This window comes from Papaver somniferum, chromosome 3, assembly GCF_003573695.1.
Source record: "Papaver somniferum cultivar HN1 chromosome 3, ASM357369v1, whole genome shotgun sequence".
Lineage (NCBI taxonomy): Eukaryota > Viridiplantae > Streptophyta > Magnoliopsida > Ranunculales > Papaveraceae > Papaver > Papaver somniferum.
Window position 1 is genome coordinate 18,280,018 of NC_039360.1, and position 16,007 is coordinate 18,296,024.

Here is a 16,007-nt window from a genome sequence, read left to right on the forward strand (position 1 = left end):
TGCAAATTTTAGTTGCTAATCTAGAAAAATGGTGTAGTGTGAGTCTGGAACTAAGTTTTGCATTCATTGGTAAGGATGTCAAACGTTATATATAGATGGTTCAACGTGTTAATTCTGGATTGTCCAATGAAGAACTGGTAAATATTTTAATACCTTTGTTCTCATTCAGCAACTGCATCATAGTTTAATTAAAATCATACTCCTCCGTCCACTTTAGATGATGTTTTAGGAGTTTTCGCGCGGATTAAGAAATGGAGAGAGATATAAAAAAAATTTATTTATACCCTTGAGAAAAGTCTTCAAGCATTAATTGCTATTAGTGCATTTGAAATAAATTTATGGTTCGAAGATAAAATATTAGGGTATTGTTGGTAGTTTTGTGGAAAAATATGAAAACTATCAAGTAATGTGGAACAAAAAAATAACCCTAAACAATCATATATAGTGGAACAGAGGGAGTATTAACTAACTTGTTGTTTATCTGTTTTTCAGAAAACCATGGTTCAAGCCAAGTTTATTGAAGAAAATGGAAAAGAGTTTAAGCTAGTATTCTGAATGTTCAATGTTATTGTTGTCGTTATGAAATCAAGTTACTATATATGTAAGGAAATGTAACAAGTATCGCTTAATATAAAATGGAAATCAACTTTTGCAGTCTTTCATTAATTAATATTACGAGATATAAACTTGACAATAGTAAGAACTTAAATAATTATATCAATAAAAATCTAGTACAATCTTTGGCCTCTTGGTTTTCTTCGTTCGACGTAACTTCCATGCAACACGCTCGTGAACTGTTTCTCCTCTGGTTTTGAATTTTCGATTGTTAACTTTCAAAACTGGAGCTTTTCTTTGCTTTTTAACGGGACATTTTCCTGGTTTAACTTATAAAACTTGCGCTGCTCTTTCCTTTTTACCATTTCGATTTTTTTTTAAAATTACTACATATCTTATTTACATCAGCCTCAAGTTTTGCTTCATAGAAAAGAGAAATTGCCTTATGAGACATTTCAGGAGAAAAATTAGTGGAAAAAATTCAAAAGAAGATTGAATTTTGGTGTGAGTTGAATGATTGAATGAGTTGATTATTTATAAGATTGAATTCCGACCGTTACCGGTGTTGTTGGAGATGACCGGCTCACATGCATCCGAGTCTCGGCCATTTGTGGTCTAGTCTTCTCAAATAGCACCAGCCAGCTTGTCTTGCTTCGAAAAACCTTTCTCCACGGTCCAAAGCTCAGTTTGTCCATCCACCTAGATAGGCTTAGCAACAAATTTGATGGTGCCTATTGAATTTGCTCTTATATGTTTGCGTAGCGATATTCTACAACTACAAGTCATGCTAAATTGCACACTTTAACCAGTAAAGTGTTTGGGCTTAGTCCTATGGTGTGTTAATCTAGCAGCTAGATTAGCAGTTCACGTCAGCTAGGACTACCTCCTAAGTTCTATGGGAGTGTTAACCTAGTAGCTAGATTAGCAGTCCATGTCAGCTAGGACTACTGCCCAGCGTTGTTACATTCAGCGCTTTAAATCTCAGCCGTCAGATCTAAAATAAATCGCCAGCGCTTAACTATTCAACGAAAAGGTAATTTTTATATCGCTAAACCATTCAGCGTTACTACTTTAAGTGCGAGCAAACGTTAGGAAAGAGATCTAGTGTTAACAAATAGACAACTTTTTTTTTTTCTGAACTGCAACATTTTTCTGCTAGTCTAGTGGCTCAATCTTGTCCACAAGACGTAGCGTTAAGAAATTAGCTCTTTGGATTTTGATGGATATGTGCAATTTTTTTTTTTCTGTCAATCAAGGATATTTTTCCTCCGTCTTGAATGATTTCTGCAGTTTGACGAGTATCCATCATGTCCGTCATTCTCGGGTATCCTTCCTACAGAAAGCAGTATGAATGAAGATAATACCCCACCACCACGTGTGTACAAGGCATTTCATTATCAGTTGGTCATTTCACTCGCTCACTCGTCTCAAACACTCAAAACACATAGGATTTCTTCTTTCTTTTTAGTCTACGCTCCTCACTCGCTAAAACCACACTCCATCCATTCATCCATCCATCCAATACAAAAACTACACTAAATTATATACTAGTACTCTAGTACACCTAGTAGAGAGCACATAGATATAGATAGCCCTTTATCATTTATTTTTATGTCCCATCTAATTCCACTTTCATCTTTCTTTTTCTTCATCTTCTCTCATTCATTTCTTCCCTCCTCAAAACCCTCTCCATCTCACAAACTCTAAACCACAAAACCACCATTAAAAATCATCCTGAATCATTATCAAGCATGTGTATGAAATGAATGATAACTTCTCCTTCTCCTCACTAGTCCAAAAAAAGAGCAAGCAAGCAAGGTAGTTCTTTATGTACCCTGATCATCACTATCTTCATATGTCATAACCCTATACTAGTTATATAAGATTTTATGGAAACCAGCGCAAGAATTCAACCATAACCACATATATTAATCCACAAAGCAGCTCAACACATCATCAAAAAACATACACTTAGAGGAGAATTAAATGGTTGTGTGTTAAAGTAGAAGTACTAGAAAATTAAGAGAGATATAAATAAAGAAGCTCATCGTTTTAGCAAAGAAGGGATCAAAAAGCAGTCATGGATGCAACATCAGGTGGTGGTGGTGGTGGAGGAGTTATTGGAAGATCTTCGTCAACGAACATAGCAGCAGCGGCACCACTAAGTCGATATGAATCACAGAAGAGAAGAGATTGGAACACATTCTTGCAGTACTTGAAAAACCATAAGCCACCATTATCATTACTACGGTGTAGTGGAGCTCATGTAATTGAGTTCATGAAATACTTGGATCAGTTCGGAAAGACTAAAGTGCATACTTTAGGTTGTACTTTCTTTGGTCATCCCAATCCGCCTGCGCCGTGTACGTGCCCGTTGAAACAAGCTTGGGGTAGTCTTGATGCACTTATTGGACGGTTAAGAGCCGCATATGAAGAAAATGGTGGAAAACCAGAATCAAATCCGTTTGGAGCTAGAGCTGTTAGGATTTACTTGAGGGAAGTTAGAGAGAGTCAAGCCAAAGCTAGAGGTATACCTTACGAGAAGAAGAAAAGAAAGAGACCAACACCACCAACAACAACAGCAACAGCAACAGCCACAACATCTTCGTCTTCGTCCGGGGTGGTTGTCGATAGCAACGGCGGAGGATCATCCTTGTCTGGTCACCATGTTGGTAGTGGTGGTGGAGGTGTTAGTACTACTACTACCAACAATCATGTCGACATGGTCGCTCATTTTCATCAACAACCAAATACAACTATCACTTCCATATAATCAAGGTGTATGGATTTTTATTTTGTTTTGCTCAATCGGTTAATTCTAGTCTATAGTCTACTAGTTCATTTCGAGATTTGATCTCTATATTATTCTACTATTAGTTAGGAAGATCAGTACTTTTTATTAATTGTCATTTCAAATTGCGTTATTAGGCAAATTCAATAAATATATGACTTTGAATTGACAATTCCCATAATCCCCGATTTGGTAACAAGTTTTCTCTTCTCTTTACGTACTCTCTGCTTAATGCTTAATACCCATCTTTCTCTCTGATTGCTTGATTGATGAGATTGATGAGAAACTCTATATTGTACTGTATGTATGTCAAATCTTGTTTCCAACACTATCCTGGGTTTAAATATGCTGTATCACTATACATATACTAAGTGCATGCATAGAAATAGTTGCCGTTGGTTCCATGTTGATCCTATAATTTCTTGGAAACATTTGTTTAATGGTGCTGTGTGTCTTGTCCTCCTATACATGGGCGTAGTCGGGCACTACTTCTCTTGTGCAATAGTTGCCGTTGGTTCCATTTCTACTGCTAGAAAACTACGTATATGCACACAGTAATTAACTCGAGTTTAATACACTACTATACTGATGAAAAACATGATAGACTTGGCCTATGAATTAGCAGCATGTTGTAGAATAGGGTTGGGGGAATTTAACTTATCCAAGGTTTATTTATGAAACGTGGGTGGCTTTTATTATTGTTGTTGATCTTTGATTAGTTAGCAGATTTGATATTTTCAAAATTGAAGTGAGGTTTTAGGTTATTGTCCAAATCATTCTTGATTCATCCATCACACGCAAGTATTGCTTGTTCTACCATGGAAAGTCCTATCTAGACTGATAATCACATTCACTCCACCCGATTGTTCATCTCTAAGCTTAAGAAGGACTGTGAATTAATGGTGGGTACGTCAAAGATCCACGTCAGAGCACGAGTAAGTCGTAAACTGTCACACATATGGTGGATCGATCTTAATATCCGTCTCGTAGATTTGTACCACCGGTACATAGCCTTTCCTGCATCTCCATATATCACTCGCATGGATTGAGTTGCCAAACTCTCTTTCTCACGAGTCAGGAGGCATATATCATCCTGTGAAATGACATATGAAAGGAAATATAACAAGATTTTGCAAGGAGCTAGCAGATGATTATGGAACAAGGGCATAAATAGAAGCGTATAACAGGGCAAAGCACAGGCATATCTCTCTGGGATTCTTGTCCATTATTAACCTAGTTAGTAAGCTAAATGCAGGACATTACAGCTTTACAAGGAGCGGCAAAGCAGATTTTTTTTTGAAGCATACGGCAAAGCAGATGATGATTCCCACCTTGTCTACTTGTTGTCTTGACTCAGCATGCTTAGCTCATTATAACATGTCTCAATTATTGATAACCAACTACCATTAATTTGCTATCTAGCTAGGTAAGAGTCGGTCACGGCTTAATGGTTATGATTAATCAATTAGTAGCAATTAACTAAGTTGATGGTCCTGCTGTATATTTTTAATTACTCTTTAATTCTTTAATTCTTTAATTACTCTTTAATTCTTCAGAAAATGGGTCATTTGTCCAGAAAAATATTTTTTCCGGTTCATATGGACGAGTAGATTATAGTCTGAGTGAAATGGACAGTAGCCACACAATTTTGAAACGGACAATTATAACCCGTGTTTATTTTCTGTACGACACATCTCTTCCTTCTCCGTTATCATCTCTTCTATATCTTCAATATGTCTCCACCTGAAACACCATTAACAACATCATCTTCTCCACAATCACAAACATTAGCACCACCATTATCGACACCATCAAATTATCGCTCTCCACCATCTCCAGCCACACAAACACTACCACCACCATCATCAACAGCATCAAACTCGTCCATTATCTTCCTCCACAACCAACAACGATACCATCGTCACCACCACAATAATCAACAGTTTTTGTTCTCTTCAAATGCCCTGATAATTAAATTAAAATTTCTTTAATTGATTGAATTCCTATACCTATATGCCTCTGTATACATTTCGGTTTACAAAATTGATTGAATTCCTATACCTAGATGCACTTGTTCGGACTAAAAAGAAGAAAAAAGTTATGTTTTATTGAAAAGGCAGCAAACAAAGAGTTGAAAAATCATTACACAGTTGCGCCTTTGAAGATGAAGAAAAATTAAGGAAGAAGATGTTCGTGCAAAGAGTAAATATCTATGTGAGAATGTGCAGGATGAAACTGGTTTTATTCAGTTTTAGACTATGATGTACCTAGATTTTCTTTTAAATTTGCAGGATGAAACTAGTTTCATCCAGTTTTAACTGTAATGTGCCTGGATTATCGTCAGAATATGCATAATGAAACTGGTTTCATTCAGTTTTAGACAATGATGTATCTAGATTTTCCTTAAAATTTGCAGTTTTAATGTGACGTATCTGGATTTTTTTTCAGAATATGTAGAGTTAAACTGGTTTCATTCAGTTTTAGACTGTGATGTACCTAAATTTTCTTAAAAGTGTGCAGGATGACACCAGTTTCATCTAGTTTGAATTTTGACGTATCTGGATTTGACCAAAATATGTAGAATGAAACTGGTTTCATTCTGTTTTAGAGTGTGATGTACCTAGTTTTTCTTAAAAGTGTGCAGGATGAAACCAGTTTCATCTAGTTTGAATTGTGATGTATCTGAATTTTCCTATGCAAGATGAAACCAGATACATCTTTACGAAAATATTTGTTTGTCATATTATGAAGAAGGAAACCAATTTCATATGGATTTAAATGAAGATGAAACTGAATTTATCTAGGTGGTACTGGTGCCGGCTACGAATACAAAGACTTCAGCTGTTTATCTATGAGCTTACTGTTGTTGATAGCCAGCTGAAGCTCCAAATCTTCTTTCCACCACTGCTCTAACCCATGAGCCTCAAAATATGGCTGCTCTAACCCATAATCCAAATCGTCTTTCAGGATAGGTATAATAACAACAAACGTAATTATTGTTATTGACACACAAATGAGGAACCCATTTCATGATATCTGCACAAACTTCCCCACATCTGTACCAATACCTAAAATATGATTGTCTGTATGATTATTCTCACCACCACTGGACGGAAGCATCGATTTGAATCTTTTCCAAACAAACCCAACTTTCTCTCCGATATTATCCAGCCAAAACCCAAATTCCAAACGCATTGAAACTATTAATTACGTTATTATTCTCAACCATCCATCATCAATTTTCAGCAGCAACAACTTCTTTCAGTTGTTATATTCATCATCATCGGTTATTGCACATTTGCGCTTAAATCCAATTCGTTTTTTACAAGTTGAGCATCCATTGGATGAGCTCCTGGTGGTGGCGATGAAGGTGATTGTTCTTCCGATGGTGATCCAAAATTGTATCGCGACGGTACCAGTCTTGTTATATCGGCGATTGGGAAAGAAAATCCGTTGATGATGATGAAGAAACATCCGGGAAGAAGATGAGGGCATATAGGTCAGTCTTGTTATAATATGAGGCAAAATTCTGGGTGAAATAACCAAACAGAATATTTGAATAGCATCTTTTTGATTCCTGTCCATATAAACAGTATCAAAAACTAGAAATCTATTTCACCCAGAAATTTTTTCTTTTGGTCTTTTTGACCAATTTTGTGTTAATTCTTTGTCCTTCTACACACTGCTAATTGTTTTTAGCCGTTCACCATAATTATAACATTGATGTTCGACTTTGGATTCTTTATTTGCTTTCTTGACCATTGTATTGGGTTATGGAAAACTTCTTTGCCCTTCTTGTGGGAGAAGGGACCATATATATATTATTAATAATAATCTCTATTAAAGAGAATATCCTTGGTCCGCTAAATATGGTAGAATATAATCTATTACACCCCCTTAGTCTTAGCGGGAGAGGAACAAACACTAAGACTAGTACGAAAACGAAGAAATAATTGTCTAGGAAGACCCTTCGTGAAAATATCAGCGTACTGATTTTCGGATGGAATGTGTAGCACCCGAATGTCCCCAATACAGACGCGTTCACGAACAAAATGAATGTCGATTTCCACATGTTTGGTGCGTTGATGTTGAACCGGATCACCCGAAATGTAGACAGCACTCACATTGTCACAATAAACGATAGTAGCCCGTCGTAGTGGTATATGTAGCTCAAGAAGTAAATTCCGGAGCCAAGTCGTCTCGGCCACGGCATTAGCCACATCCCGATATTCAGCTTCAGCACTGGAGCGGGAGACAGTCGCCTGACGTTTGGAAGACCAAGAAACAAGGTTGTCACCCAAAAAAATGCAGAAACCAGAGGTAGATCGTCGTGAATCAGGACAGCCCGCCCAATCAGCATCAGAGTATGCATGGATGCCAGAAATGGTGGATACAGATAAAAATAACCCATGTTCGATAGTGCCCTGGAGGTACCGAAGTATACGCCGAAGCGCCTGCATGTGAGGTTCTCTAGGGTCGTGCATGAATAAACATACCTGTTGAACCGCGTAAGATATGTCCGGTCGAGTAAAAGTAAGATACTGTAAAGCCCCAGCCAAACTTCGGTATAGAGTAGGATCCTTAAGAGCTGGTCCAGAGGTAGCGCTAAGCTTGGAGTTGGTGTCGACCGGAGTGGCCACTGGATTGCAGGCAGTCATGGATGCACGAGAAATGATGTCCTTCGTATAGAGTGACTGAGACAAAAACAACCCGGAGGATGACCGAGAAGCAGTGATTCCCAAAAAATGATGTAAGGAGCCAAGGTCAGTCATACAGAACTGTTGTTTCATCATGTCAATAAAACGGGTGAGAAGAACATCAGTAGAGGCAGTGAGTATGATATCATCAACGTACAGTAATAAGTATGCCGTGTCCTGTCCTGACCGATAAATAAATAGAGATGGATCACATACACTACCCTGAAAACCACATTGAGTGATGAAAGTCGCAAACCGCTGAAACCATGCCCGAGGTGCCTGTTTGAGACCATAAAGAGATCTACGAAGGCGGCAAACATAATCCGGGTGAGTAGGATCAACAAATCCCGGAGGTTGGTGCATATAAACCGTCTCAGTAAGATCCCCATGAAGAAAGGCATTCTTGACGTCCAATTGGTGAATGGGCCAAGATCTGGAGGTAGCAATGGTGAGAACTGTGCGGATAGTTGCGGGCTTAACAACCGGACTAAACGTCTCAAAGCAATCAACACCAACTTGTTGTGATTTACCGTTAGCGACAAGGCGGGCTTTGTGACGTTCCAAAGTGCCATCTGCATGAAACTTGTGACGGAATAGCCACATGGAGCGAATGATATGAGCACCAAGAGGTCTCGGCACTAGATCCCAAGTGTGAGTTTTCAACATTGCAATATATTCATCTATCATGGCTTTCTTCCAGTTTGGGTCCCTAAGAGCATATAGGTGAGATTTGGGGAGGGTGGAGATGTGGTTTCGGGTTTGAACGTGGAGATTGAGCTTGTTGGAGGGACGGAAAATCCCATGAGAGGCCCGAGTGGCAGGGCGAGAGAGAGCAGCAGGAGTGTTGCTGGGGGGGAGGGAGGGGGGGGGGGGGTTGCTGTCGGACAGGGAAGGTATTGCTGGGTTTGAGGGGGAGTTAAGGGATGGGATGAGTTGTTGGGCTTGCTGGGCCGGAGCGGGTGAAGACGGCGGAACAGCAGAGTGAGAAGAGCTGGGCTGAGACGCAGAGTTAGGTGAGTTGGGCTGGGTAAGAGAGGGAGAAGAAATGGGCCTGGCAGAAGAGGGGGAAACGCTGGGCTGAGCAGGGGAATCAGAGTTGCTGGGTAATGTGTCAGTGTGTGGGAGAGCCGGACAGGTAAAGGGAGAACAAGAGATGGGTGGAGATGGGACAGCGCAAGAAGGTCGTCGTGGACGGCGGTGAGGTGGAGTGTAGAGGTGGTGAGACGACGGTTGGGTAGAAGGAGGAGATGGGTAAGCCAGTGGGAGTGGAAAATGAGGAGAAATGGATTGGGTAGATGGTTCGAGGTTGTGAGAGCGATGGTCGGAAGAAGTGCGGAAGGGAAAAACGTTTTCATCAAACGTTACATGGCGAGACAAGATAATTTTGTTAGTGGCTAGGTCAAGGCAACAAAATGGATTGGGTAGATGCTCTGATACCATATTGGGTTATGGAAAACTTCTTTGCCCTCCTTATGGGAGAAGGGACCATATATATATTATTATTAATAATCTCTATTAAAGAGAATATCCTTGGTCCGCTAAATATGGTAGAATATAATCTATTACATTGCATAAACATTAATTACACCGGAAAGACTTGTGAAAAAACTTAGCGTACAAGAGCAAGCAATGTTAACATCGGCCTCATTCTCATCCCAAACCCGTAATGCTTGGTTGCATGCTGAGAATCCTTCTTTCAAGCTCATACGTCAAGGCTCTTATCAAGGATACTAATCTCTTTATAGCTGAAGCGAGATTTTTACTTGGTACCGCGTTAGTTCTGTGAAATTTGATAATTCCTGGTAGTAGTTTTTGTCATTAGTGAGTAAATTAACACAGAAAAATGTATGAGCTCTTAATTAAATAATTATGCTGCGAATTGTGGTCGGATTGGATTAGGTCAAAGCTATAAAATTAGAACTAAGATTATTTCTAGGTATTCAATACACCAGTGAATAGATTATACATTAGATAGGTGGAATAGGGCTGTCTTTCATCCCTTCTGTCTCTTCTTGGGGTCTTTCCAATTTAAGACACTAGTTTCTACTCAAATGTATGTATATTTTATGCTGACTACTGACTATGCAAAATACAAACGAAAAGAACAAATACAAATACCAAAAAAATCTTACATTTGAAATGAAGTTACAGTGCTAAGTTGATTGTTTGTTTGTTTTGTTTCCTCAAACAAAAAATACACACAAAAAGAGACAGAGGTTGGGGCCATGGGAGTACTCCTAAGAGAAAGAAAGAAAGAAAGAAAGAAAAAAATTAATTAAAGTCATACACACTTGAGGTTGTTCTACTAACTCTCCTGCAATAGCCCGACTAGACGTTAGTCTTGTCTTGTCAAAGACTCATAGTGGTTTTCGCGTTACGCATTGTCCTGTCCTCTCCTGCCCTGCACTACTGATGCACCCCTCCTGTATTGTAAATGCATGACGAATGACAATACAAGATTCAACTACACAAACACACACTATCAGAAAGAAAAGAAAAAAAACATATGTGCATCATCAGTTAATTTACTGTTCTCATCACCCTTTTTAGCTCAAACAAAAACTCTCCGACATGCATATGCATGTGGCACCAACCATGATATATAAATCTGAAGAAAAAAAACAACATAATTTCTTTCCTTATAGGATGAGACTTATTGAGCGAGTGGTCCTAAACCCTGTTTTGGTCGAGTTCAATTGCAAACGTTTTAAACAGCCATCAACAAACATTTAGACAGTATTATTAAAGAAACGCGCATCAATGTTAATTATATTGTACCGCCAAATTTTGCAAATACTAGCAGTAGCTAGTAAATTAATTACATCCGCAGTAACACTAAAAGTAATAAACAAATGATATGTGTTTGTTTGCCGTTGTGGTCAGTATATAAATTTAATGGCCTATAGAGTTGATAAGGACCAGAAGAAGAAGACGAGTGTACTGGTACAGTAAAGACTAGAGGGTGGTCAGATTTGGAAGGGGCGGTACGTTTTTCAGTTTGATTCACAGTTGGTATAGCCTCCGACAACTCTATCTTTGTGCCATGGTGGTGGACCTTTACATTGGTGGTGGTCATTAATGAGGGTGGGGGCCATTAATGACCATTTGCATATTATTGATAGATTTCTTCTTTTTTACAATGACCCCCACCACCGGTGCACCACCACCACCTTAAGACAACTTAAAATTTTCTTTTTTCTCTCTCCATGGACTGATAAGTCAATCACATAACAGAGACAGACATGCATTGTGAAATGTAAATGTAAAAGTAAAAGCTATCGTCCTCTTACACATCCGGTCGTTTTCTTTCAAAAGATTTCTCTGCAAGAGAGATTAAATTCCCCATGAAACACTATTGCTTATGGACGTACATAAAAGTTTGAATAAGAGTCGTTATTATTATTGTTGTTGTATTGGTTCTACGTCTCTTTTACATTTATATTTTTCCTTTTTTCCGTTTACAGGGAGCGAGGTAAAAAACGAGTGTAGGCGTTGGAACATTGGTGTCCAAGTCTCCAAGATAATAAACTAGTTTCAGTCCTTGCAACAAGTCCCACCAATCCTAAAAATTAGACATGGTACATATTGGTGTCTACTTTTGCAACCGTGATGGGAGCCGCGTAACTTGTTCGTGTACTGAGGTGGAGCCTGCCATGATGCTAAAGTTAAAGCTTTACATTTGAGGGTCTGAAATTTACAACACCACGTTTGGAGACCAATAATGGCGTATGTTGCGAGATTTTCAACATTTTTGGCGTGATCTTTTCTTGTTTTGCATTTTCTCTCTGGGTGTTATTGGGAAATTTTTCTTCAAATAATTAAAACGCTATTAGGGGATGGGAAGAAAAACTTGGCCAATAATGTTCTATGCTGGGTGGTTTGGGGCGAAATAAATTAATGGATTATGGCACATGAGGTAAGAATAGGGGCAGACATGTTCATCAATGAAGGGTGAACCACAATGGTTTAGCAGAGGCTTGTAATTCTGTAATTGGTATTATTAGTCTACACTCTCTTCTGAACTGAAGAGATCCTCTTGTATTTTTTCTTTTTATACTTAAAAAAAATCATGTAAAGTTTTTGGGTAGTGGTACCAACCAACCACTTAGTTTGATGATCATAAAAGAAATATTGGCTCAGCCAAAAAGTTTCTGCTCTTACTTCCCGGATGCCCGGAAGATAAGCTGGGACAACTACAAGTCTACAAACTGCACCTACAAATATACTGGGGGACCCGTTAGGACCATTAAGTTGATTTGGGACTTAACTCGTAAACAATTTATGTATCATGCTCCAGGCCCAACCCAAGACCAAATCTTGGATGCCAGGAATTGAGAATATTGAGAATTCTACTTGTGTGGATGAAGATAATAGACAAGGAATTAGGTTTCTCCCTCTTGTTACAGATTTTTGAACCAAACACAAAATCAAGATCAACATTTGTAAAATTGGGAGAGATGGCATCATTTTTTATTCAACTCATTGTTTTACCTTCTATGCGCCGTCGTATGTTGTGGGTCTCCAAGAACCTTTCCTCGCAACAAAGAACTGGTCTTTGTATAGTTTGGTTTCCCAGTGTAGAGATCGAAAGATAGGGCCTAGCTTATTAATCATATCTAATGTGTCTTGGACGAGAATTACACCACCTGGTCTCAAAATCCTATCCATCTCTACTGCTACATCCACAATGTCACACCTGGACAATGAGAACAATTGAGTTAACTTGAAAACGTAATCATCGAAATTCATACGATAGAGAATATATATAGCTTAGGATCCCCCAGAAAGAGAAAAGTCCACTGACAAAAACAAGCAAGTTCATGTGTTACCTCTTTGTTAGATTTCCAAATAGGTAACTGGAATGCAGTAGGTCATAAGTGCGAGGATATGTACTTAAGGGCTCACACCAGTCATGATACATTCCAATTAACCCGCGGTCATAAATAACAGGTAAGGTATCTGGTTGGTGGATCGGCACAATGTTCATCACCCACAGAGGTTGATTAATCAATGCTGCAGCAAATCTAATAAAAAAAAAAAAAAAAACAAAGTTTAAGTTGTAAACACTTAGTCAAATAACTCAACAGAAAGAGAAGTGCCACAGTGGAAGAACATACTTATGTTAGCATCCAGCAATTGATTGCTCCAAGTTAACATGATACTATTTCTAGGATTATCACTTTTTTTTGGTAAACAACGATAATATGGGAAACTAATATTCCTTCACAAATGTGTCGGGTGAACTAAGAAGAAGGCGAATTTGGAAATGCTAAACAAATATAGGATATGGAGGATATGGCTAGCAAATGTTAAGCTGATTTGTAGATGGCCATATTTATATGTTTCAGAATTTCTGGTGTTTAAATTCCAATATATCAACATAAACCTAAGCTGTAAGATTCCAGCAATGCCTTACCCTCCATATCCAGCATTCATATCCATTACGTTCCGTATAGATGACCAGTTGATAGCAAGGCTGCCCAAGTATACATCCGACACAAGTGCAGACCAGTGCTTAGTGTCCTCGTAAAATATTTCCTCAGCACTTGGTTCCAGACTAGCAGGTCTAGTACTCAGCCTTTGGGGCCAGGAGGAAGGCCACTTGTAGTCTCCACCGGAGTTAACAGCTGGAAGTTGGGGAAGACAACTTTCAAGGGGTGTATACCTGTCCCAGAACAAACAACATGAGTTGTATTACAGGGAATAAGACGAATGAATAGCATCGCAAATAGAAGCCTGTTGACTTAGTAAATACCAGGAAGGTTTTCGTTTCTCTATTTGATGACACAATGGAGGATCATTCACTTTACGTTTTTCATAGCACACGTTTGAGACAGGTTTTTGGTATATTACAAGTCCAATTCCTGTTGAATCTACTGCTTTTGCAACTACCTTCCAGCAGATGAATTCTGTCAAAGCTACCATGGCTGCAGTGAACATAGAAAGATGAGGTCAACTCATGAACTGCCACATCCATGGTGCAGTGGTTCAGCAGCCGAGACATTTTAACCAGATGTTAAAGGAGTTAAGGAAACAAACCCTTCCAATCATTCCGATCTCTCTCATTGTCACGACGATAAACTGGTGTTGCAGACCATACGAAAACTCCTCCTGGCCTTAGAACCCTGTTAAGCTCCATTAACGGTTTCCCACCTGCATATTTGAAAAAAAAAACCCACATTAATAAGCTGCTAAGCTCCAAGAATCTTCAAGATCGCCTAGTATACGAGTTTAGTAGCATTTGTCAAATGAAACTTCATCAACCATGTAAAACTCAGCATGTGTATATAACTGAGACCTACCATCTGCATCCCAATGGACCCTGCATCGCGCACAGTGTACTAAATCAAAAGCATTATCTGGAAAAGTAAGCATTTGTGTCCCAATGACCGACAGAGTAGCTGGAATTCCTCGCTCAAGTGCAAATTGTATTTGAGCCTCATGTTCATCCTTTGGGGCAAATGACATCGTAATAACATTTTTGTCCAGCAAGTATCCACCAAAGCTAGCAACACCACACCCAACGTCTAGAATAACTCTTGTATGTGTGCCCCATTTGATGTCTTTATAACTCTATCACAACAAAAAGGAAACCGCAGAGGATATAAAATACCATGTCACATGACTTACATTACTAAACTGTAAGGAGCATATTAAGTTAACATTTCAGGATATTACAGAAGATTAAATAAAAATACCATCTCTATGAAGTTAATATAGTTCATGACCCCTTCTTTAAACTGTGTACCACCTCCGGGGAACACAAGATAATCACCGGATTTTCGCACCCAATTCTGATCCTTCTTATATTCCACAAGTTTAGGATGTGGCACATTATCATACCAAATCTACATAACCAAAAGAAACACATTTCCCGTTCAGTATATCACACCAATTGCACTTACTTTACAAGTATAAATATACGCCACCCGTCTGTTGATTAGCCAATCAAACACTTGCCCACACAGAACATAGCAAATTGAATAAACTTGCGCAAAATAAAATCACAATTCATTCTAAACAATTTACTTTTCAGCTAATTCATAATTTAAGCTAGTTTTCAATGAAAGCACCATAATTCATTCTAAGCAATCTATTCTCAGTTAATTCAGTTGACCGATGTATGCTAGATTCCGCCAGAAACATGGATATTTCATTCTAAACAATCTATTCAGCTAATTCAAACGATCAATTAAAGCTAGTTTTTGTCCGAAACACGGATAAATGATTCTAAGCAATCCATTCTCAGCTAATCCAAGTGATCAATTGAAGTTACTTTTGGTCGGAAACACAGCTAATTCATTCTAAAACAATCTATTTCCAGCTAATTTTCATTAACAGTTTAAGCTCGTTTTTGTCGAAAACATGGATAATAATCAATCTACTAGCAACATTTTAAGAAAATTGTACTAATACTTGAAAATTACAGACAGACTCTTACCAAAAACCAGATTAAGGAGAGCGAGGCAATGAAGTCTCACCATGTCCCTACTCTTCGGCCAAGAAAGTGACGTCTTATAACCTTTTGGAATCGGAATCAAACATCTGGAATTAGGTTTAGGACAATGCCTCTCTCTATGTTCCATATGTCTTCTTGATTTCAATCCTTTAATCGCCTTCATATTATCTAAACATGGTATATAATCTGTCGCCGCAGTTCCATTACACAATCTCCAATCAATCTCAGCACCAGCAGAAGAACCAGCTTTATCTTCATCATCATTATCAGGTGATCCTGCCGACGAAGTTGAAGAGATCTCAGGATCGGTGATTTTAGGGATATAAGAAATGAAACTACGAGTATTTGAAATTACAAGAACTGAGAAACAGATGAGTAAGATGATTGATGCGTATATGAATGGGTATTTTCTTTCTCTGAAAATACTCTCTATTGAATTCGCCATTAGAGAGAGCCAGAGAGGAAGATAAAACTTGATCTTCCTCTATTGAAAAATAATTTGATA

At 38.5% G+C, this 16,007-nt stretch overlaps 2 protein-coding genes across 2 annotated transcripts; one reads left to right on the top strand and one right to left on the bottom strand.

The window, feature by feature from the left end:
• The first annotated feature begins 2,089 nt into the window (after positions 1-2,089).
• On the top strand, positions 2,090-3,518 carry LOC113355420 (protein LIGHT-DEPENDENT SHORT HYPOCOTYLS 5-like). The gene has a single exon (XM_026598278.1). The coding sequence runs from the start codon at positions 2,636-2,638 to the stop codon at positions 3,326-3,328; it is 693 nt and encodes a 230-aa protein (XP_026454063.1). The 5' UTR covers positions 2,090-2,635; the 3' UTR covers positions 3,329-3,518.
• Positions 3,519-12,327: 8,809 nt separating this feature from the next.
• Positions 12,328-16,007, bottom strand: LOC113355422 (probable methyltransferase PMT23). Its single transcript, XM_026598279.1, has 8 exons — positions 15,525-16,007; positions 14,742-14,891; positions 14,346-14,616; positions 14,083-14,196; positions 13,799-13,970; positions 13,460-13,708; positions 12,873-13,067; positions 12,328-12,739 (listed from the first exon to the last, which is right to left on the bottom strand). The coding sequence occupies exons 1-8, from the start codon at positions 15,945-15,947 to the stop codon at positions 12,538-12,540; spliced, it is 1,776 nt and encodes a 591-aa protein (XP_026454064.1). The 5' UTR covers positions 15,948-16,007; the 3' UTR covers positions 12,328-12,537.